This window comes from Manduca sexta, chromosome 3 (assembly GCF_014839805.1).
Source record: "Manduca sexta isolate Smith_Timp_Sample1 chromosome 3, JHU_Msex_v1.0, whole genome shotgun sequence".
Taxonomy (NCBI): Eukaryota; Metazoa; Arthropoda; class Insecta; order Lepidoptera; family Sphingidae; genus Manduca; species Manduca sexta.
Window position 1 is genome coordinate 2,427,242 of NC_051117.1, and position 25,132 is coordinate 2,452,373.

Sequence of the window (25,132 nt, forward strand, 5' to 3'; positions counted from 1 at the left end):
ATTGCCGCTATAATGCCCTAGCATTTAAACACGATGTTTAAGTCACTAATTTCCCGAAACGCACAGCAGTGTCTGCGCTGCACCTGATGGTAAGCGCGATGCCATCCACATAATATCGCAGTTCAGGCGAGCCTCTGTTGGCATCGGCCTATTATTTATTATGAAAAAGCAAAGGTTTGTGAAGATATTTGGATGTTTAGGCACTATGCACCCTGTTTATCCATAAAAATGCCGTGTGAGCGTGTGAGTAGGTCCTTATTTCCAGGAAATGAAATTTCACACTGGAGGTGCCACATTATCATTTATATGATAAAAATAATATAATACACTTAATGAGCAAATAGTTTATTTTCCATAATTAATTAAAAATGGCGGTAAATTTTATTTATAGTACAATTTTTGTCAGGTAGTTGGTACTGCTTCAGGTAAACTGGCACCTTTGTTCAACTCTGGATGGTGTCTGAAAAGGAATATAAACATTTGTGATAAGCATTTTAAATCCCATACTATAATTTATAATATTTTTTTAACATAAATAAAAAAAAAGTAAAAATATTTTTTCAATGTAGCCGAGTAAAGAATTATTTTTAACATTTACAGCAACGGGGAATTATTCTCATTTATCAAAAAAAACATCATGTTTAACATCCACTATACTCGGTTCGGTTTATTTCATCGAAAACTTTTATGATATGATAAAAAACCGTTTAAAAACAAATCCATACTAGTATACTATAGAGCGGAAGAGTTTGTTTGAACGCGTTAATCTCAGGAACTTCTAAACATATTTTCGATTTTTTTTTCATTTATTTGATGCTACATTACTTGTCAATGCTATAGGCTACTTTTCATCCCGGAAAAAAATTTCACACGGACGGAGACACAGGTAGAGCTAGTCTATAATAAAATAAGTAATTTACCTTCTATTATGTCTGGACAGCGTGCTACGCTGCACAAAATACTTGCCACAAATATGACACGCGTGAGACCGCTCGCCCGTGTGTGTGCGCTCGTGTATGCCAAGATTGAACTTCTTTGCGAACGATTTCTTGCAAATACTGAAATTGGGTTATTAATATTTCAAAAATATTTTAAAGTCTGCTGTATTGTATTAATATTAATATTTTTATTTATTTTATGACGACGTCGTGAGCTTTTTAATAATGCTCACAGCACGGCTAATGTGTACAATTTTTTGGGGATAAGTTTCTATTTAACCAACTTGAAAAAAATACAAAAATATCAAACCACCCTCAGAAACCATTAAAAACAGTATATATATATTTTTTTATGTTTTTAATGGTTTTTGAAGGTGGTTTAATTTATTGTTAAGAAGTTTTTATGTAGGAAAAAAAATCTATTATATTAATCCAGGACATGGCCTTACTGTAAGCCTAATTTCATCTAAATCAGGGGGTTTCTGTATTTACTTCTAACAAATGTCTAAATAATTTCACCAACTTTCGCATTTATAATAAGAAGTAAGATTGAGATTATGGTTTATAATAGTAGAACATAACATACCAATAAAAAAACAGTACATCTTTTTGGTATATTTTAGCCTTGTAACTTACCTACAGCTGTAAGGCTTGACCCCCAAGTGTATGTTCTTATGACATTTCAAATGTTGCGCGTTGGCAAACACTTTACCACATAAATCACATAAATATGATGTTTTTATGCCATGCTCCTGAAATTAATTACATACCTACATAAATTAATTCAAGTAAAAATTTTATTAAAAAAATATGAATACGAAATCTAATACACGTTATTACTTCTGGGTCCTTCGAGCCGAATTTAAAAAAAATTACAGACAAATTATTTTAAAATAAAGTAATTCCAGTTAAGGTAATTAAATAATTGACTTAAAAGTTAATTTCATCATTACATTGTTATTTCAATTATACAAAAACAAAAGGGAAAATGCCTTCGTACCTCCATATGCCTTTTGAGGCTATCTCTACTGTCACAAGGTAAAAGACATTTGACACAAATATGGCGTTTCGTCGAAGTGGACTTTTTGTGGACCTTACTCCGATGTGCAGATAAATACCTGCAGTGGTAAAATACCTTGTAAACCAAACAAATAATACACAAATAGGATAACTTATTTTCGAGCACTGGCACGCTGGCCATTGGTTCGCATCCCTGCTATAGACTATAATAATACTGACAAATTACCTGTCCATGTGAAAACCAACCCCACAAATATCACACACAAAAGGTTTGAGACCGTTATGAACATTTAAATGTTGGTAGTACCAGGTTTTGACATGGAATCCTTTACCGCACGACTCGCATGTGTACTGCAATAAAATAATTTTATTTAATTACAATATTTCCTGAAAAACATAAGTAAACCATTTTTTTTATTGCTTTGAATGACGAGACGAGCTTGCCCTTTCGCCTGATGATAAGCGATACGACCGCCCATAAACAGTAGAAACACCATCCAACACCTTGAATTACAAAGTATTGTTTGGTGTTCCCCTGCGCTCGCCATCCTGACACATGTGTTAAGTCTTATTATGTCCAGTAGTTACACTGGATACAATGTCCTTCAAAACCATTGCTAAATCTATTGTTGTCTACATAGAATTGTCAGAATTAATCCAACCAACTTCTCAAAACAACTGTCAAAATTAAGAGTTTGGCTGTAAACCAAGATTATCACCCCAGGCTTATATTATACCAAGGAGATTGACTTCGGGTTGGACATTAGCTGTACAAACTAAGGCAAACAATTTCTAAAATATATGTAAATACTTCTTGTGCCTACATATTGCATCATTTAGTATGAATTATTGAAATCAATATCATTTGCACGCACTCCCTATTTGGCACTGCAAAATTACTGTTGCGCATTGTATAGAGTCAGTCGCTCTTATACTCCTCAACTAATGAGTCCCATGTAAAAAACTTGTTACAATATATTATATCCTGAAGCACCTATTTTTTTCTTCTTCAACCACCAACAAAAGGCAAACTCTCATTTGATATAATTTTTGTCATAGTTTTAAATCAATATTTTTTTCAATAACAAATATTTTGTGTAACAAACCTTATAATCAGGATTCCCATGTCGTCTCTCGTGTTCCTTCAACGCACCCTTGTAAGCAGTGCTGAAGCCACATTTAAACGAACAGTGCAGCTTTGGCCCGTCATGGGCTCGGGCGTGACACATTATTTCGTACACGGTTCTATAAGTTCTACCTAGAAAGAAATCATGGTTCATTACTAATCAACATTCATTGTAGATCAATTTGTAATTTTATTAAATTAATTAGTTAGGGTTGTTGGGTTGTTGAAGTGGATTCTGATCAATGCCAAATGGAGGAATATAATTTTTGTGTGACTATACAGTAAGTATGGTTCTTAATATGGTAGTAAATTCCTTATGATATAGAACTATAAATGAGCTTAAATAATTATCAACTTGCCACTTAACTACTTTTGGAGGGAAGCCTTAATACAATAGTTTTCACCTATCTATACATAATATACGACACACTCCCTAAAAGCTGTCTGTATGCGATCAATTTTCTCAAAATCTTCTGAATGATTTTTTATGAAATTTGGTATGGAGATAGTTGAAGACCCTGGGAAGGTTATAGATTACTATCGCAGGGAAATGTATAGCGGGACTTTAATCCGGAAACCTCCTTCACGTAAACGGACTCGCGATCAAAAGCTAGTTTACTTATACAACCTACTTATTTTATAATATTTCGTTAAATCTTATTACGAGAATACTAGGTACATTCTCACCTTCACTTTAGCTATACTTTATTTGTGTTGCGTTACTTACCACACAATTTACAAATGAATGGCTTATTATCCAACCCTTTGATTTTATCAACATCTTTTCTTAAACATTTACAATTATCAATATTTTCACATTTACATTTGCTTTCATTATCTAACTTCGCTATACATTTCTCAGTCTTTTCATTACTCCCTCTGTTGATATCACATTCATTCTCTTGGTCTTTATCATTCCCTTCATAAGAATGTTTATAATAATGATTCTTTAAATCGATTTGTGAGTCACAATTTTGTAAACACATTAAACATTTAAAAGTATAACTTTCATACTTCTGTTTGATTCGTACCGGTTTCTTCTCTTTGTTATTTCTCTTGAGTTTCTTGTTCTTCGTCTTTGGTTTGGTCTGCTCCTTCTCTTGTTTTAAAGTGAATAAACTTACTTCATCCTCGGACAAATGGTTATCATAATTATCTTGATTTATGTCTGAATTTTCTGTAGCATCTTTTTCTTCTTTTATTAATACTTCAGTTGTGACACATCCATTGAAGAAGTCTAGTGCTTGGCTCTTGGTTGTTAAGTCTTGTAATCGTTTTTGGTTATCACTGATTATTTTATGGAAGATATATATATCATCAATTTGTTTGATACAACTGTTGCATACATGACTTGGAAGTGTATTGGATAAGTTTATCTGGAATAAAATGTTTTTTTTTTATATTATCATCAACTTTTTATAGTAGACGAAATAGTACACTCTGTATGACAAATATAATCTCTACTTCAGCATAGATGAACTAATATAATAAATAATAATCAACTGGTATAATATGCTGGTGGTAAGATATATTTTATAACCGCCCGGATAGCGACCACTGTATACAAGGTGTTAAAACCCGCCATGGTGACCCACTTCAGTGTGTTGCGTTTCTGAATCAGCCTGTGTATATCAGGTTTCAACAGGCCAGCATAATTGTGTCGACTGTCGCGGGGTAATCATCTCTCGTCAGTCAACATTCTATTTGACCCCAATCCACTTACCATCGGGTGCAGTGGGGTCTTCAATGACCAACTACGTAAATCAACATCACTGACTTGCATGGTCATAATTAGGGTACAGACCCTTCTCTTGATAAGCAATTTTCAGGTCTCTACCAGCAGTCTCCAGGGGCTGATATTGGTATAGTCTATACTAAAGTATATAGTATACTATACTAGTCTGTATGTAGTATGAAAATATAAAGGAGAAAAAGTAAGAATAAAAAATACATGCATGATTTCATATTGACGGGTACTTCCTTAATTTGATAATCGAAATTTAGTATAAATAAGATGAAAATTCTTATGGAAATAAAGCTTGGTTTTAATAAAATAAAAAACTTGTATCAACAGTCGCTAAAAAAAAGTAACTAAAATTTATTTGTATATCCTGAATAATAATGGCTAATTAGGACGTTACAAAATGTGGTAAAGGAAAATTAATACAAGCTGGCACCTGTATGTTCATACATGAAGTTAATTTCGTTAAAACATCGCAGCCGTCGGTAAGTTCATTCATATTTTGTGATGGCACAGTCAAGCACAATCTACACATTTTCTCCATTTTTATGGTAATTTTTACAAGTTTTCTCTCAACAAATTCATTTAAAAAAAATCTGAAGCAATAATTTCAATTTATTTGACAGTTTATAAATTAACATATTTTGACAATCAACTGACAACTTTTGTTGCCAGCTCCTTTTGCTAAAACCCCAATAAATTACTAAAATCAACATTAGCAAAATCAGCGTATGTCAACTATGGAGCCAGATTCTTTAAATTTAATTGACTCAATCTACTGGAATCACTAAAATTCTGGTATTTAGAGGCAGCCTTATAGGAAAGCGAACAGGGCAACCGCCTGAGGCCTCGCGTGGTGTCTTGGAGGACCTTTTTTTTGCTTCGCTCGGGGCCTCGCTTCTTTGTTTTGCTTTCACCTAAGACCTCGTAGCGTTTAGGGCCACTAATGATGATTTTCTACCGATCTTCTTTTAGGTTTGAGTAGTTTATTTGGATGTTTTTGGTGACCTTGAACTACTTACTACTTTAACCGTTAATTATAGCTGTAGTATGTCGTAAACAATGAATACTAAAGGGAAGAGGAAGTAGATGAATTCTACTACCACTCTTATAGACTAATTCACTAACAAAAACCGCCAGTTACAAAAACGAATAATTATCTACCAAAAAGAAACCACTACTTTTGTGGTAATCGACTAAATTGGCGATACTGCGGACAAACGTTTCACAATGGTTCTCCATTTCGCGCAATATTTTATTTAATATAATTCGACTCAATAAAACGGTGACAAAAAAATATAACTACAGACCAATGAGCCTCCTAATCTACATGTAGATAGTACAAGCTATTTGCATCACTTATTGAAGAAAGATTTCGCACAACCATAGAAAAAAACACCAAGACGTTGAACATTCCAGCTTCAGAAGAGACTTCTCTACAGTGGACCACATTAACTCGTTAGAAATGCCGATACATAAATACTAAGAGTTCCAATAACCATTTTACATAATATAGATATATAGGCAGATGATAGATCATCAGAGAGCTTTTAATACGTTGTCTATACAGGCTGCCCTGCTATCTAAACAAATAGTAACAGAGTACCTACCTACATATACTTAAGTGCTAAAAAACCTTTACGACAATATTAAGAGTAGAGTAAGCCTAGAAACTGCTGAACAATCTATACAAATCCATATTTATAGCAGTGTTAGACTCTATCTTCATAAAATTAAATTATAACGAAATCGGAGTTTATTATTGTCCTGTTGGCGGAAAATCCAAAACAATTATAATTAATAATGGATTCTAAGCAAGAAGAAAGTCGTAATGTTTCTTTTTAGAGATTAACCTGAGCATGGCTAACATCATGACACATGATGGGACCCTTTCGATTAATTTTTATTCGTGGTGTTTTACAATTGGCTTATCTAGTTGTAAACGTGGTTTAAATGTCCGTAAATGTTCTTGCGATTTTATTTATATTATAAAATTAAATATAAACTATAAACTTATTAGTAGTACTAAAATAATAAATATTTATCAATATAAATTTTATGTATTCACTAAAATAATAATCACATAATAATAATTAATTTCTTGTTATTTATATTTTATTTATACTGTGTTTGTAATAATAGTACCTAATGTTTTGAATTTTTTTGTTGTATAAATTTAGCGTTTTCAGTAAATGCACGAAATTAGTTAAATGTTAATTTACCACAATGTAAATATGGGAAATAAAGATTTTATTTTCCTTATACATAATGCAGTGCCGAAGTATGTAAGCATTTAAAAATAACATTATAAATGAGAGCATTATATTCAATAAATTATAGTAATTTCAACGTGTAGTCCGAGGTTCGATCTCAAATTCGTAACACCATTTAATTCTGAACTACTTAATGCATATGATTTTATGTTCGATATGACAATAGGCATTATTATCTTTAGGAAAGAAGCTCGCTGAAAAGTGTGCGAACTAATTTTATGTCTAGTCTCTACCTACCCATTTTAAGGTCCAAACGTGATCATAGATATTTATTTCAACAAATATGATTTAAATTTTAAAATGCAATTGGTTATCAATACGTCAATCAAATTGTTTCATTCTTTTTTTATGTGTCACGCATAATTTTTAAGGGATGAATTTGCGATAAGATAATGGCCAGTTACTAATCTGTTTTTGTAAACCCCATTACCGTTCTCTGATAGTATTCAATGAAGTATCGGTGGAAAGTCCGTTTCCTCTGATAGCTGCGCTTGCGCATCCCGTTTGGGCAAAGATTAAATGGCGCAGATCAGTCATTTATTAGTTCTGGAATTTTGATACTTGATTCATGCATAAAACCATTTTAATTGTTACAAAATGGTCCATAGTCGTAGCAGATTAAAGAATTAATTTTTGTTTTGTAAAAATATATTACCTAATTACAAACACAGAAACATTACGTAGGTAAGTACTATATAATATTAAACTATATGTTAAAGTTGTACGTTTACATATGGTTTTTCATTTTTTTATCCAAGCACATTTTGAACTGGAGACATGGGGATATAAAATATCTGCAATTGAAATACATATATGACGTTTCTGCGATTTTTTCAGTTAAAATACCCGACCTACCAGCGTACATGAACGTAGTGTGTAAAATGGCCAAACTACAATAATGCAATGGCGATGAGCTCTACGCAGTGATATCACATATAAACATAATGAAACGGATATAATTTTCTGACTTCTATCAACTTCTTGGAGATAAAACCGTAAGTTTATTTTCGTTTCATGAGCGGTTTGTGTATGCATCTCCTCTAATACTAATATTTGATGACTCCACGAGCATTCGGTTTTTTAACGTCGCTTCTGTTAGTTAATCTTTGAACAAACCCCAACAATGTACAATTAAAAGTCATAAATATTTTAAAATTCACGCATATTGTCAGTCTAGTCCGAAATGTTTGAGTGACGCAACGTATTTATTAATAAAAAAGTTTTTAAGTGTAAAAATGTTTATAAAGTGTTTATTGATTACGTTTATTTTGCAATTTATCGATGCTCGTAAGTTATTTTATTTTATTTTTGAACGTAACGTCTTTATATTTTATTGATGCAATGTTTTAGTTATGTATCTTTTTTGAAAGTTTAACAAAATATATCTGGCTATTGAATAAAATGAGTTTTTTTAAATTATTAGTAATGCCAGAAATAAAAACATAATCTACATTTTCTATCCACCTCATTGGATCCCTTAAAAGATGAACACTTTTTTAAAAAGTTACCAAAAATTGGTGAAGTGCCTATAGTTACATAATAAGAAAATATAGAAAAAAATAAGTGTTTAGTATATAGAAAAAAAATTAAATACAATTTTTATATGCTATTTTAATATAAAGAAAAATTTGACCGTTTCTTAAGTTCATATATGTAATTATACTTAATTCATCTTCTTCGAATACCACTAATTCTAACATTATAGTTAGTCTCACCTGAATGAATATTAAGAAAAATACTATGTTTAAAATACAGTCGTGCAATAAGTGCAAGTGCGTGGATGTCTGAAGCGTTTATAAAACATATTGCTACATATTCTTAGTAAATTTTTGTAAGGTTAGGGAGGTCTATTTCATCTTTAGGGGCGAATCCGTCTATTTGCAATTACGGGCGTTCTATTTGAAGGGCGAATTCGATAGCCGTATAGTTAAGGGAGTCAAAAGATCACCTATTTACCTATAGACTATATATTAGATTTGACTGCCCGTAGACGGAATAGGGCCCCTAAGCCCCTAACCTTACCAAAATTGGTATTGATTCAGGATCGTTTTGCTACTGCACCACCCACGTGTTTAGAAACTACAATCCACATTTAATGTATGGAATAACTGCATGCTGAATCCTGCTGATTAAATATCGTAAGTTTATTAACATTTGCGGTCATGAAGATAGAATCGAAGTTTTCCGGATCTAAAAACGAATTCACTGATAACTATGGACACAGATAAGTGTAGTGTAGTAAAAAATCTTCAAAAATTGCGTTACGTAATACTTGAAGGGTCCCTAATCTAATAATAATTATTAAAACTATATTAGTACCTATATATATTGGGTTCTCTTTCGGAATGATTCACGCTTCGCCACTGCTATGGACTGCAAAATATAAAGATAACATTAATATAAATTACCCTTCAGTTAAAAATGTATGTCGAGTGTCAATGTAAAGTTAGACTTTTATGATTTTGGTGTGAAAATAATTCTTTTATTATAGGCAGGAAAACATTTCTAATAAACTGCCGGTCAGCGCTGCTAGGTATTTATATTCTACATGTTGTAGCCAGTGTACCTACTGGACATAATTAATAACGATTTGGTCTCTATGGAATCTACGTCTGCATAGGTGTAGACTGACCAGATAAATAGAAAATGAGGTTCAGAGGCCACACTTTTGATTATAGATTTAAAATTAACATTGACAGTTCAAGAAATTACTTAGTCCGCAGAGTGAGGTTTTTTATTTTCCTGGTCAGCCTTAACTTTTAAGTTTGCCTAGTATAGACGATAGACCAAATTCCCAAGCTGGTTATTACATTATGAATTATAAATAAAGTGAATGATGGAATATTTCGCTTATCAGCCGGACACAGCTCTGATGGTGCCCGCGTACTTCCGCTCGTGAGAATCGCGTGGGCTGAAGTTCTAATCAATATGAAAAATATGTTTTACCAAGGGTAAAAAGGGTTAGACATTATGCGGATAGTGCGACTTATGATATTTGTATCTCCTGAACAAAAGGCATCAAAACCCATCATAGTGGCCTATATAAGAGTCTGATCAGTCTGTGTATATCCCGTTCCAAATAGACCCCCAAAAAATAGGGTAATTGATAACTTTTTTAACTTTATTAAAAATCTGTCATCCGAAATCAAATGGAAAATTTATTTTTAAAATGACGCAATAATAGATAACTTATAAAGCTTAGAAATATGGTGGAAGGGGTTGTTAAATAACAGTAATAGCAAACTGTGACGTCATCGAGTGTCACCGACCATAACGTTACGTGCGTGACAAATAGCGCGATAACCCCGTCCCCACTTTTTCACACAACAATGTTTCAAATATGAATGACTGCTTTATTTTTTAATAAATTTTAATGCTGATTACATATAAAATAATGTACAAAATCAAACGTGGAAACTAGTGTTGTGACGGCTGGCGTAGGGTAGTTATTTGTCGCCAGTCCATCGGGACCCTGGTGACATGCACCTGATGGTACTCTAGTACTGTCAGGTGCATGTCACTTTGTTGTCCCTATTTAAAAAAGAGTTAGGTTAGGAGCAGTGAGTACTACTGTATGTTGGGTTGAATCGACGACGAGTAAAACGCAGCGGTTATCGAAAGAATGCCGGCCGTTCAATATCGGTATATCAGGAAATAGGATAGCAGGAAGATATCTTGGATATCAGGAAATGTCAGAAGCACAAAAAGCAAACCCAATACTTAAGTCTACATATGAACTAGTATTTTATTAAAACCTGCATATAAAATCATATTTAACTAAATTAAGTGTAATATATAAATCTGTACGCATGTTCCGTATAAATAAAACGGTTGGGGCGATTTTAATTACATTTTTAAGTAATCTTTTATTCTTAATCCAGCGGGTGATACTATGAAGTCTGATCTGATAGCACTACGAATTGTCATCAGAGTATATAATTAAGTGTGTGGCGTTCCGGGATCAGCCTGTGTATACCCGGTTCCAAGTTCCAGACCTGCAAAATTGTGTCGACTGCCGAGGGATAATCATCTCTCGTCAGTCGAAATTTTATTGGACCCCACTCCACTTACCATCAGCTGCAGTAGGCTCACTTTGTCGTGTCCATATAAAAAGAATCGCCGGTAGTAAATAACTGGCCTGAAATCAATTCAGAACTGTGGCGGCTTTTAAATAAAAAACAGTTACTTTAAATATCCACAATTTAGAATTATACTTAAAACTTGGTCTCATTCTAATGTCAGTATTTATGGTATCTCTTCATTACACCTATTTTCCAGAGAATGAGTACCCATGGCGGAGCTCGAGTACCTGCAGGCTACCTCGCATCGAGAACGGCCGACCACGATTCAGGCCGCGCTCGAAGATCATAAAGTTTATCTGCAATTTCCGGTATGAGTTGGTGGGGAACCGATACGCCACCTGCAGGAATGGGGAGTGGGACGAACCACCACCAGTTTGTGTCAGTAAGTGGTTGTATAGTTATATAATTTATGCGTAGTCTTTCTAAAAAAGAGCGTTACGACGTGTTCTTAAGAATAGCTGTCAAAAACATCATCCGTCTTATTACAAAAAGCGAAATAAACCTTAGCTTAAACCTGTACTAACAAAACCAGGCTTATCTGGGAAACAATGGTTTAAATTTGTCCGTATTACAAAACTCATAAAAACCGTAGACTTCTTAGTACCGCAATTTGATCCATGGCCTATATATAAACCACAGATGAATACAAACAACATTCGTTCAATACGACATCATTTAATCGCAACGTTCAATATAGCCAAAAAAGAAAATGATTAAATAATGTTTAGGAGTATTAAAAATATTAAGACTTGGTTATTTTGCTCTAAGATCAACAATAGTTGTAACTTTGATTGCAGTTTTGTTTAGGTTTCAAGTTTTGACTAATGTTGTATTAGCTGGTAATACATCAAAATGCGTGATACGAAACGTAAGCTTCCCGCGCGTTATGTGAAACCATAACATTAAACTAGACTATTGGCCTATTGCGGTGACTATTGCATGTATCTTATTATATAGAACAATTGACTCTTTGGAATATTGTGACGGATCAACGAAAGAAAAAAAGATCAGAACATTGGAGTACTAAGTCGAGTCTATTGGGTCGGCGTGGCGTTTCCAGTAGTTCAACGGCTTCAATATCCTCAATATCGACTGAATCTACCACGTTAATATCCATTTTCGATAAAAAATAACACAAGACAACGAAACAGACGCCAATTTAAGAGATAATCTGACAAATTATTTGAAATTTGATTTGACATTTACGATTTAGACCATCGTCAAACCAGGGGTCGCCGAGGTTTAGCATTAGACCATCAAATAGTCCATGGTTTATCGTTAAACCACTTTTTGTAATACCATTTTTATATAAACCGTACTTTGCATAGGTTTAAACCAGAGTTTTTAGTTAAACCTCGTTTTGTAATAAGACGGCATAGGTTTTAGTTTAAACCTTATAAAGGGGCAATATTTGTTAAATTAGTATTGTAACTAGGCATAGCTTTATGAAATTTTTATAAGACTGATTGTTATTAAAGAATTATGTCACATGTAATGCAACTATTACTTGTACAGTGTTTTGTCATTATGAGCCTACACATAAATAAATTAAACACTTGTCTGTTCTACCTACAATAATTAGTTAAATACAACGCTTTTTAATAAACGCATGTGAATTTTATATTTTGGCAGAAAGGAAAGATCAAACAGGCTGCATCTTTTATTTTATATTGTCTAGCCCCCTTATTCATAGACGCCATTTATCTAAGGACAGAGTATTGCTGTGATAACAAGTCTGTTTCTCAGTGCTGACGGCATGGCAGCCTTCGCAGTGCGTAGCTATAGGGCCGTTGTGATTGGCTAATATTGAGATACAGTTTGAATCTACTTGGCTGTCAGATAAACAAAGCTGAGAAACAGACTTGTAATCACAGCAATGCTCCGTCCTTAGATAAATAACGTAGGTATGAATAAGGGGGTAAGTATATATGGAAATAAGAGAATGCGGCTGTACAAGGGTATAGGAGCATGTGCCAGTATATAAACCCTGACGAGCCAACCATGGCAATACGGTTAACGCCATACATAACACTAGCGAGAAATGAGAATCTTGTTGCCAGAATTATTGTCTCTTAATGGATGTACCTTATTATTGAATCTAATAAATCTTTTAAATTTATTTTAACATTATCAATCACACGATATTTAAAATATTTAAACAGAATATATACAAACTGATGGGCCCACCCTTCATTGGAGTGGGATAGGTAGAGTGTAACATTACAAATGTTCCCAGGACCCGGCTGCCCCCTCCTGCCCAATATAACCAACGGCGTTAGCATGTACAACCATCATGGCGCGTGGATGGTGGCATTCTGCATCCCTGGATATCAACTTGTGGGCTCCCCGGCCATCTACTGCGATGGTAACAAGTGGAACGGATCTTTGCCCACTTGCATTGGTAATTTTGGCTAGTTAATTATTTAAAAACACGACACGAAAGTCCGAGTCGTTTCATTGTGATTGGTGGATATGACTCACGCGTTGGTGTTCCGACCAATCACAAACATCATGATAAAACGAAACAGGCCTTCGTGTTGTTTTTATTATGCTACATTCTAGAGGTAAAGATAGTTTAATGACTAAGATATTCAACAGACTCTTCAGCAGAAGCAAAGTACAGTTGTGACTTCGAAAGCCCAGACCTCTGCGGCTGGATGGATGACGAATTCCACGATTTTGATTGGCGACGTATCAACAAGCACACCCCGAGCCACTACCTCCTCACTGGGCCCTCGTATGACCATACTTACGGTCCTGGTGGATCAGGTAAGCAGTAGAAAGCAGAATACCTTATGATAATGAAAAATGATTCCTTCGTAACCGAATTTCGGCCATGGCGAGTAATCTCAACGGAGATCAGCCAGGTACGCAGTTATTATAGTGCACAAGCGTGTGCACAATATACAAATGCACTCTCTGTTCCTTCTCTCTCATAGTTCAGTGAGGTGGCAACCCGACATGACCGGACAGACATCAAGCGCAGGACCCTCATCTTTAGGTGCTTTCCGAGGCACGGGGGTATAACACTGCAAACTTTACTGTCTGCCTGTATGTTATCGATTTTCTCAAAATCTACTGAACGGATTTTTATGAAATTTGGTATGGAGATAGTTTAAGACCCTGGGAAGGATATAAGCTATTATCCAGGGAAAATATATAGCGGGACTTTGATTCCGGAAAACTGCTTTACGCAGGCAGACTTGCTATCAAAAGCTAGAGGCAAATAGTTTGGACTGCATTAAAATATTGTTTCAGGTCATTACATGTATATAGAGAGCTCGACAAGGCTGGAAAATGACACCGCGCGTCTCTTGTCCCCGATCTACAGCGCATCAGCGTCGAAGGGTGGTTGCTTCTCTTTCTTCTATCACATGTTCGGGAAGTAAGTAGAAGAATAATTTTTTATAAGGACACTGTAGTACTCGCCATCTATCAAACACAATGTGATGCAAATGTTAGTGTATAAACAGAATTTTGTGACGACCCCATATTTATAGTTCAGAGCGGGTTTTAATTACATTGCGTTACTAACTGAAAGCACAAACTTTTCTTCTTGAAAATAATATTTTACAATAAGTTACCTGAACTGTAGCTGGAAAATGAAGAAGAAGGAAAAAATAAATATTAATAAAAAGTCATTTTCATTTTACATGCCCCAATGCTAATACCTACTGTTAGAGAATATGCTGCAGCGGTAATATCACACTTTTAGTCAGAAATACAAACACACGCTATATTCGCACTAAACTAAAAAAATAACAAGAAATCAGTAAAGTAAAATCGGGATATTTGATGAAAATATTCGTTATTCATGGATGATTTTTGGCAATGTTATCAGAGCTAAAGTCAAGTTTGTGGTCTTATTTATTCACAGAATGTCAAATTGAATGTATATCGAAATATTGCCCACTCACGTCTTTTATCCCCGAAGGACTAGGCAGAGTTGCAATTGATGCACCCACTTTTTGCAATATTGTAATAATGTATTCCGTTACTCCGTTTGTTATAATGTATTCCGTCCCATGATGTGATAGAGCTAAGTCTATCACAATATTGGTGACAAATTTCTGTCCACGGACTGATGCAGCAGCTTCAAGGTTGCAAATTTTTTTACGGTTAAAGAACTTTATTATCTCATATTTTTTTTACAATAAAATCTATATTTTTAGGGATATAGGAGGTCTTCGAGTCTACCAGAAGCCTGGCATTTTACAACTGTCATACATATTGGGTTTAAGTGACTCTGACAAGCAGAGGTACATTCTGTTCGAGCAATGGGGGAACCTTGGCGACACCTGGTTCTCCGCCGTTGTGGACCTCAAGGAGACGCTCGGCAGCTTCCAGGTATACCATGATCAGCGTAGTGCGGTGCCATGCAGTGCTTTGTAATTTAAAGATTTTTGCTGATGGGATATATTTTATATCCGCCCGAATAGTGACCACCGTACACAATGTGTTAAAACCCGTAGTGGTTCACATAAGTGTGTCGCATTCGGGGATCAGCCTGTGTATATCTGGTTCCAACAGGCCGGCATAACTGTGTTGACTGCCAAGGGTTAATCATCTCTCGTCAGTCGACATTCTATTGGACAGCGGAGTCACTTTGTCGTGCTCGAATTATGGTTGACTCAGAATCAACCTCATTACTTCCCCTTGTACTAACAAACTGGTTTGTTAATAGATAGTGATAGAAGGCATCCGAGGCAAGAGTTATACGAGTGATATAGCGATCGATGACGTGGCGATACTGCATGGTGAGAACTGCACTGAAGCGAAGAGGATCGCCTCCACCCCATCCCCCAATTTACGTAAGTGATACAATAGTTCCTAGACTGAATTAGTTGCTGCAACTAATATCTATACTATTAAATGATTCATGTATTTACGTAGTTGAAGTAACAGACGTTTTTATAGAAATAGAGTTTGGCTATGTTTGATTTTGTGTATTATTTAAATGTAACAGCAAAATATAAGTAATATTAAAAATAATCACTTCTGTGAAAACAACATTAAAATTGAAAGTTACCTCTGTTGTTTGTTAGGCGATTTTCTATTATAAATTATAGACTAACCATCTGTTCTAGCGGAGACATGCAGTGGCCGCTGTGATCTACAAGGCGATAATGAGCCTCAACCAGGCTGCAGTTGCTCTTTACCCTGTATCGCTATGAGCAACTGCTGTTTCGACTTCATTGAGCTCTGTCTCTTCAACCCAGCAAGTAAGTTTTATATCAGGCACTCAATGCCGTTAACTTACTGAGAAATACTATGATGAAACGTTTCATTCTTGGTAATAAGTAACAACAATTTCCAGGTGACTTAGACACGATTTCTTTTTCTAAATTGTATCTTTTGTTTATATTATTGTTTCTATTGTTTCGGTTTTGCGTATATGTAAGAGCTAGTTGATCACAGATTAACTTATACTTCTTGGTATGCGGAAGGCATTTTTATTAAATATTGTTTTTACTAGTAAAACCCCGAGGATAATTTTTTTATGACTTCTTCATTTTTTTTATATTATTTACAGACGGATCGAAATCTGATGACGACGCTACTACCACCGTAGAAGCTCCAGAAACACAAAAACTAGTCGCTAGCACCGAGACTACCTCAACTACGACGCTTAAGCCAACCACGAGTCGGACTACGTCTACAACCACGCGGACAACCATACGTACAACCACACCTAGGACTACCTCTACAACTACTACAACACCTGCACCTACCACCACAACAACCACAACTCCTAAACCTACAACTGTAAGACCTAGAACTACAAAAAGTACTACAACGACCAGAAAGCCTACTAAACCCACAACACGTGTGTACAGACCAACAACAAAACGTATTTCAATAAAGCCGATAACTGTCCCAACGACTACGACTAGGCGTACAACTGTGTTTATTACGTCGACAACGCGGACTGTGGCGACAACTACACATCAGCCCACATATCACGATATGATAGATGATAAAGCAACGTTGGCGACCGCAAAAGATGAGAAGAAAGGTAACATTATAGTTCTAATTTATGAATACAGAATTGGTATTATTAATGATTTTTCCCACAGAAAATCACGAAAGCCGATGCCTTTAGTAGGCTTGCTTGTTGAAATCCAACACGTTAAGATCCCTATAAGTTATTTATTATTATTTCAAGACTGTTTTACTGCTCCAGTAATAAGACTGGTATTACAATATTCACGAGCTTATACCAAATGAGGTTCCGTATCAGAGTTCGTCGCTGTATCACCTAGTATTGGATGAAACTGGATATGGATTTGAACCGAACTCTATTATTATGTTATAGGATCCGGTGCTCTGAAAACAGCGGTGGTAACCATCGTAGTTTTGGCGTGCCTCAGCGCTGCGGTCATGGCGGTGGTATGCTCCCGGTCTTCCAGAGGGTTGCAGGCGATAGCAAGGCTGCGCGGCACCACACGTCGCGACCCTGAAGTGCGCTACTTAAGCGAGGCGAATGAATAAATTATATATTAACATTGGTCTTTTATTAAATAAACCATGTTTTTTTAAAACAGTTCAATGATAAGACGACGTGCCGTTTGCTTGATGGTAAGCGATACGATCGCCCATTATCAGTAGCAACACCATTTAGAACTTTGTATTACAAAGTAGTGAGTGGCATCCCACTGCGCTCGTCATCTTTAGACATCATAGCCATGTCCAGTAAAATGCTAGCTACACTGTCCATCAAACTGGTATGAACACAGCTGCTTTGCGGTAGAAATAGATATTGCGGTGATACCTATCCTGACGGCCTCTCGCATACGAAACACCTAGCATCAGTACTGTATTTATATAATAGGTTAAAAAATAAAAAAGGTAATTGACAACTTTTTTTTTAATCCATTTATCAAAAATGTATGTCATCCAAAACCTAATTTTTATTTATCTATATAAATAAAAAATTTTATTTATCTATATAAATAAAAATTAGTTACCGCATGCATGTAAGAGTATCACTTGAAAGCGGTTTGACCGGCTTGACTAATTCATTTTTGTTTTATTCCCAATTATCAGGATAAGTTTCGTATCGAAGAATAATTTTCAAAAATTAACGGGAAAAGATGTGGAAAAGTAGGCGATTTAGGTGTTTTTTTTGTATGGAAATATTTTTTCGTGCTTGCTAAAGTCCGAAAACATTACCGATTTCGAAATTTTTCTGTCCGAGTTTGTAGTTCCAGCTTGAATCATAGGATAATTTTGAACCTGATAAGTGGTGCTGTTGCCGAGAACTTAAAGATGAAAGATAGTTTATATAAAATGCTGATCTGTGGCAGGGCAGCGCCAGTGTCTACTAATAAGTTACTCACTCTTCTAAATATTAAAATAATACATACATACATAACATCACGCATTTTATCCCCGAAGGGGTATGCAGAGGCGCAACTAGGGCACCCACTTTTCGCCAAGTATGTTCCGTCCCATGATGTGATAGGGGGCGAGCCTATCGCCATATCGGGCACAAATTCCAGACTCCGGGCTGATACTGAGCAGAAAAACCCAAATATCACTTTGCCCGACCCGGGATTCGAACCCAGGACCTCAGAGCGCTATTGTACCGGACATGCAATACAACTACGCCACCGAGGCAATAATTACTTCTGAATTCAATTAAACATTTACAGTCTTACTTATAAACTTGATTTAGTGTTAAGAGGTGGTTATGAATTGCTTAAATAGCTGTCAAAAACATCACCGGTTTCCTAGTTTAAATTGGTTTAAATCTAATTAAGAGGCAAGATGGCGGGTTTTGACTTACAGTAGATCGAGTAAATTTGTGATTTAACTAAGCATAGCTATGCGAAATTTTTATAAGTAAGACGTACTTACTAAAATATCGAGCATAATTGTCAAAATCGTAATGGCGGCAACGGACCACAGACAATAAAACCACAATTATTTAAAATAGCAACACTGTCGCGGAAATGCGCGGCAATACAAAACTGGTGACCTCGTTTCCCATCACCCCGTTTTACAATGTCACCCAGCATGGGGGCGCAGCCTTCGTAGCCTTATCGCAAGCAAGCCGTATCGACCCGCGCGCGTCGCCCGCCATCTTTCTTCGCGCATGCGCAAAATATTGCGACAAAACTGACGTTTCGGCACACCAGTGCGAACCGACTATCCCGCAAATGTGTAGATAATTTTGTAAATACAACTCCAGTGATAATTGTACCATGCCTGTGCTTGTGTAAAAGAGGAACGGAACTAGGTAAGTCGCATTAACATTTTTATATCAGCAAATTGGATTGTCTTCGAGTTGCTGTATTTGCTAAAAATACAATATTTTCTTGTACTTCTAAGGTTTTATGTAATACTTTCATACTTGTGTTATTGAAACGTTAAGCTCTACGTTTTGCTGTTGGAATACATGTTTTATCATGATACGAAGTCAGTGCTGCAGTTATCAAGTTAAAAACGGAAATAAGTAATAGGTAAGTAATTGCGGTTAATTTGAAATATGATTTAAGTTTAATATTAGTTGACCTATTAAAGTGTTGTCTGTATTTAGATCTCCAAATGTATGGAGGGTTAATTTCATGACTTGATAAGGGTATTTTTTTGATCGTATCGTTAAACGGATGGAGTTTTCATTGCGTGCGGCTTTGAAAATGAAATTAAAAACATTACGCGGCGGGTGGACAATTTAACATTTTTTTTTGACTTATCAACCCTTATTTCAATTTTTTTACCCCTATTTCAACCCTACATTATTTATTCGTGCATAAACTTACTCATTTAAACTGCTTAATTTCATTTTCAGTATCTACCCTAAACTTCAAATTATTGCTATAATTTCGTAAGTCCCTTACTGAACAATTAACTAAAATTTTGCGTGTGTTTTTGATGTAGGTAATATTTCTTTAAAAGGAATTACATAAAATGGGATGTTCATTTAGTAAACGCGAACCTTTGTGATGTGACCAGAGACACTTCTATTTTCATTAATAACTTATAGCATTAACCGGGTTTATGTAAAGTCGAATATCGCGATAATTTGACAACTCAGCTTGAGAACAATAACTTAATCCCTTAGGTCTTTAAGCCGTCGATCGTGGTTCGAAGTATAAATTTATCCTTCCGTCTCCATTAACCCCACTGAAAGATAGACTTAAAGCATCTCTTTTTCAAATAAGCCGGAGTAATTTTTGGCTCAGATTTTAGGCCTGACATGCCTTTGGGGATAATTGTGTAAGAAAAACTTGGTGTTGCCCAACCTGGGATTCGAACTTTGAACCTTTTAGTCCTCATCCTTGCCTGCCTTTAAACCAAGGCGATCTCCAATTCTCTAAATAGTATAAAGTTTTGGTTTAGTTTTATTATATATATTTTTTAATGGGTAATGAACCATAAATTAGGTAGAATATGACCCACGGGGTGTAGAGAGATTGAAAATATTAAACAAACAAAAACAAGATAACTGACGTAAAATTTTTCGTTAAGAATTCTGTTACGTATCTGTGTTATTGTAATATTACATTGATTGTAATGTGAAATCAGAATAGATTGCTGGTTTGAAATCACATTTCTCACGTCATTAGGAACAGCGTAGGCAGATACATAGTCTGCGAACCATGTCAAAAAAATTGTGAGAATTTCTCGTTTCCAAAAATATATATTACTAGCTTTTGCCTGCGGCTCCAGCCGCGTGAAAGACTTTTTCCGGGATAAAAGACGCGCTATATGTTTTCCCGGGAAAGAACTCTTCGTTCCCAGGGTCTCAAACTATCTTCATACCAAATTTCATCAAAATCCGAAGGGTGGTTTTTGAATTATCGCGTTCAGACAGGCAGACAGATGACGGGGGATTCTGTTTTATAATATTATTGTATAGATTATTTTAGTTGATGATATTTTCTGACCTATTTGGAAATATGTTCGCCCCATACGAATTTAGGGACCATTGTAATTCAGCCCAAGCGTAGTACGTTGATACCCTCTACTTTCCACAGACAAAACTAAACCATATTCTAAGTCTTATTATGCCAGTGACCTTATAGGCAATCACACTCAGCACTCAATTGCTGATTTTAGGATATTTGTATTCCAAATAGCGACCAACATATGCAAGATGTAAAATCCGTCATAGTGGTAGGTTACGTTCTAGGATCAGTCTGTGTATATCCAGTTACGTATAGACCAGCTCAATTGATTACTGGTGAGGAATAAATATCTGTCAACATATCTGGACCCTACTCGACTTCATCAGGTGCACACCCACATCCTCGAAAGGGTAGGCAGAGGCGCCTCCTGGCACCCTATTCTGTGTCATTATGTGATAGGGAGCAAGCCTAACGCCACATCGGGAACTAATTTCAGACTCCGGGCTGATATCTACTAAGTAGAAAAACTTAATATCACTTTGCCCGATCCAGGGTCGAACCGGAGACCTTAGTGCAGTGTTACCGTAACTACGCCATCGAAGCAATCCATCAACTGTATTATCGCCATGTATAAAGAATAAAACCATTCAAAAGGTACTCTTCCCTCTCCATTTATCTGTAAAGAGTTCAGAGCAAGTCAAATATGAAATCGATACTAAAATATACCCTATCTACCCATGATAGCTATTGGCGTTCGGTTACTTAGCAACGTATAGATAAAATCGAATTTCGCTCATGGCATCGATGTATCGCTAATAAATACGAAGGTCTTCGCATTTTGGGACCTTGGATTGTAAACGACCGTGACTTGAAAAAACATTGCATTTTCGTCGTGTCATCTAATGTAACGCCTGACCTTGGGTTCGTTGAAATTTAACGCAGAATTATCACCCCGGAAGAATGACTCAAAATAGGGCAATGGATATCACCCTTAATCTATATGGTATGGAATTAATTTCGCGTGATGAATTTTTATGATTTGTTATTTAAATCTTGAACGAACATCACCGTTATCCTCAAAGGGGTAGGTAGAACAACCACGGCACCAACTTTCCGAACGTGTTCCGAACTATGATGTGAAAGGAATCTTGTAACAATAATATTTTTCATGATTTGTACGCTGTCGTCAAATTTTCATTCTCCAAAGACTCCGTAAGGGCGGCGTCGAAAACAAAACCTAGTGCTAAAATACTTAATGATAGACGCTTTCTCTACCATATTACATAACTTTCTAGAAAATATTATGTTCAGAATTCAGAAATACATTTATTACGATCTAAATTGAACAAAACTGTTACGAGATTTTCGCGAAAACTAATTTTGAGACCTTTAACCTTTAGTAAATATTTTCAGGCACACAATTCCCAGTACACATTTTTGACATTGTTTATTATGAAATCCTTTATTGGATTTTTCACAAATTGTTTTCTTTTCAGCCGCCTTCGCTATGAAGAGTATTATATTTAAATTGATTCTAAAGTAGAATCAATTAGATTTTGATTGATGAGGGTGTAGGAAGCGAGAGAAGTATGTTAGAATCGTGCAAACTGGCAATCCATAATCTCTGTCTACCGCTATAAAATAGAGGCGTGATACTATATACATATGTATGTAATCTTAATTATTTTTCTCCATTTCTTCTGTGAATTTAAAGGTCGCAACTGCTCTTTAAATTCTCTTTTTTAATCGAAATAAAAAGTATTATACGGATTTTATTAGTATTGTTGTATATAAAACTTTTCTCCCGATGTTTCGAAGACTTTACAGCCTTCATGGTTACAGGGTGGATTAAGGTGTCGGTCGTCAGGAAAAATTACCTTACAAGTTTTCAATTATACGAAATTTTAAAAATTTACTGTAGGTCCGATCTGCGCAAAATTAGTACACAGTGTCTTGAAGTCTGGCCGCCGTTCTTTTGGGTTCCGATTTATATACATGTGTAATTAGTAATACCAACCCAGGCTTGTGCAAGCTTCCAACCATCTTATCTATTGAAATTCGGATGTCTGTCTGTTGCACTTCCGTGGCTGGACCATTAAACCGATTTCGATGAAATTTAGTATGAATATAATTTGAGACTCAGGAAAGGACTTAGGCTACTTTTTGACCGGTAAATATAAATAAATAAACGTGAGTGAATCCGCGAGCACGAGCTAGTAATTTATAAATAGTAAATATTTGTTTACATTGTTGATTCAGCATTAGTCAAAAAGTTCTAAGATTATATAGAGCGGTCAGCGGACATTGGGAAGACTGTCATACAAAAAAATTTGCGCACATGCGATGGTTATTCAATTTACCGTGAAATAGCAAAACATTAATACAAAATATTTCATATTTATCCCATTTTATGGATCATTACCAATTGCATATTTTTTGCATATTTAATGTAAATATATTATTTTTGTTTTATTATTTAAAGACGCTGTGATATTTTGTCATACCGACATTTCAAATAAGACAGCGACTTATTACCAATTGGCAGTAACTTTTGGATCAAAAATTCGGCCCCGATTTCCGGTCTATAACTAACTATATAATTTAGTGTCTTTGGGGCTAGTTAATGCACAGTACTTTGAAGTAAGAGATAGCAAATACTGTATAATCTAAAGTTTTCTACAGTCTAGATTTAAAAATAAAAGCTAAAAGCGTTGCGGTGGGGAATGGAAGGTCTTTTAAATCGCTTTTAAAACTACGAAAGTTGGCTTCGGAGTTTTATAAAGTCTGCGTCTGAATCGTATCTTCATTTTACATCTTAGTAAATAGTATTAAAAGTTTTATATTGCAAAATAAAAAAAAGGCTTCATTTCTGGTCGCTCTTTGATTAAAAATAAACCGTATTTATAATATCCTACTACTAGCAGCTACTAGCACTGGTAGTACGTCTCTCATATGTGACAGTCTTGGGTAGGTACCACTGCAATGTCTATTTCTGCCAAGCGCAGTGCAATAATCACTGTTGTGTTCCGGTTTGAAGGATACTGTAGCCAGTGTTACTACTGGACATAATAAGACTTAACATCTCATGTCTCAGGATGGCGAGCGCAGTGGAATACCGATCAATACTTTGAAATTCAAGGTGTTAAATGGTGTTTCTACTATTTATGGGTTATGCTTACCATCAGGCGAACTGCAAGCTCGTCTCGTCACTCAAAGCAATAAAAAAAATGAATTCTGAAGATTGTACTTAAGATCAGATATATCTTAGCCAATCACGTACTATTTCAACAACGAGCTGGCATAATTGTGCCGACTGCCGAAGGGTAATCATTTCTCGTCAGCCGACATTCTTTTAGACCCCACTCAACTTACCATCAGATGCAGTAGGTTCAAATAGCCGTGCCTGTACAAAAAACAATTGCGTGAAATGCAATTCAGATGAAAGGCACAGAGTTTTTCACCACGTCCTCTATTATCATTGTTCTAGAATAGTAAATATTTAATTGTATTATTAGAAAACCTGAAGAGAATAGAGAGACTATTAGACTAAACTAAAATTCCAAGTACAATATGTATATCAAAACTACGTACAAAATTATACTAATTAAAACAGTGAATGTAAATTTATACAAAATTTGGGGATTTATCGTCCTGAATACATTTAACGCGTTTAAAATATGCAAATCCTTCATTAGTTGTATGAAAAACTTATACCATCTAAAAATTTCATATAGCCATAGAGTCCATATAGTAACAACGTTAAGATTAATTTCATCTATAAAATTATGCCCATGGCCACGTCGAGGGCCCTTTGCACATTTAACAGGGTTTCAAGTATTCATTTAGTGGTAATTTTATTTTTAGATCTGGCAACTAAGGCCGCAACGTTGCCAATTTATAAGTTCCTTGATGGCGGAATAGAACGCTGTTTATTTGTTCTGGAATTGATGAAACATTATTAGGTATGGTGTAATTTTAAATTATAATTAGGTAATTGTTTTGGTTTGGTAAATAAATGTAAACAAATGTCGAACCAATTTAATAATTTTGGTATTATATGGTGTGTACATAAAAGGGCTGTTGCTTACTTTTATTCCA

The 25,132-nt window shown here is 35.3% G+C and overlaps 3 protein-coding genes across 17 annotated transcripts in view; 2 read left to right on the top strand and 1 right to left on the bottom strand.

The window, feature by feature from the left end:
* Positions 1–335: 335 nt before the first annotated feature.
* LOC115441251 (zinc finger protein 41) lies at positions 336–5,476 on the bottom strand. Of its 3 annotated transcripts, none has more exons than XM_030165973.2 (8): positions 5,256–5,476; positions 3,812–4,460; positions 3,065–3,216; positions 2,185–2,309; positions 1,939–2,056; positions 1,575–1,690; positions 921–1,058; positions 336–460 (listed from the first exon to the last, which is right to left on the bottom strand). In XM_030165973.2, exons 1-8 carry the CDS (start codon positions 5,367–5,369, stop codon positions 403–405), a joined length of 1,470 nt encoding a protein of 489 aa, XP_030021833.2. In that variant the 5' UTR covers positions 5,370–5,476; the 3' UTR covers positions 336–402. The 3 variants fall into 3 exon arrangements, with proteins under 3 accessions (XP_030021833.2, XP_030021834.2, XP_030021835.2); XM_030165974.2 differs by having other exon boundaries at positions 5,262–5,468; XM_030165975.2 differs by lacking the exon at positions 5,256–5,476 and adding an exon at positions 4,808–5,072.
* A 2,737-nt stretch (positions 5,477–8,213) lies between these two features.
* On the top strand, positions 8,214–17,686 carry LOC115441242. Its single transcript, XM_030165957.2, has 10 exons — positions 8,214–8,385; positions 11,377–11,562; positions 13,417–13,581; positions 13,779–13,949; positions 14,439–14,565; positions 15,353–15,527; positions 15,865–15,991; positions 16,268–16,402; positions 16,714–17,196; positions 17,497–17,686. Exons 1-10 carry the CDS (start codon positions 8,334–8,336, stop codon positions 17,670–17,672), a joined length of 1,797 nt encoding a protein of 598 aa, XP_030021817.2. The 5' UTR covers positions 8,214–8,333; the 3' UTR covers positions 17,673–17,686.
* A 1,509-nt stretch (positions 17,687–19,195) lies between these two features.
* LOC115441228 (calcium-dependent secretion activator) overlaps positions 19,196–25,132 on the top strand; it is a 56,344-nt gene continuing 50,407 nt past the window's right edge. For all 13 annotated transcript variants that reach the window (XM_037439694.1, XM_037439700.1, XM_037439695.1 and 10 more), the window contains exon 1: positions 19,196–19,422. The gene's annotated coding sequence lies outside the window, so the exon portion shown is untranslated. The remainder of the gene's footprint in view (positions 19,423–25,132) is intronic.

What these genes read in the sequence shown, in the direction of transcription:
- LOC115441242 (XM_030165957.2), top strand. Translation starts at nt 8,334, where the DNA reads ATGTTTATAAAGTGTTTATTGATTACGTTTATTTTGCAATTTATCGAT. An exon ending in TTACGGTCCTGGTGGATCAG is followed by an intron (nt 13,950 to 14,438) that starts GTAAGCAGTAGA and finishes ATATTGTTTCAG; the next exon opens with GTCATTACATGTATATAGAG. An exon ending in TTCTATCACATGTTCGGGAA is followed by an intron (nt 14,566 to 15,352) that starts GTAAGTAGAAGA and finishes CTATATTTTTAG; the next exon opens with GGATATAGGAGGTCTTCGAG.
- LOC115441251 (XM_030165973.2), bottom strand. Translation starts at nt 5,369, where the DNA reads ATGGAGAAAATGTGTAGATTGTGCTTGACTGTGCCATCACAAAATATG. An exon ending in GTATGAACATACAGGTGCCA is followed by an intron (nt 4,461 to 5,255) that starts GCTTGTATTAAT and finishes ATTTTATTCCAG; the next exon opens with ATAAACTTATCCAATACACT. An exon ending in ATGGGAATCCTGATTATAAG is followed by an intron (nt 2,310 to 3,064) that starts GTTTGTTACACA and finishes ATTTTATTGCAG; the next exon opens with TACACATGCGAGTCGTGCGG.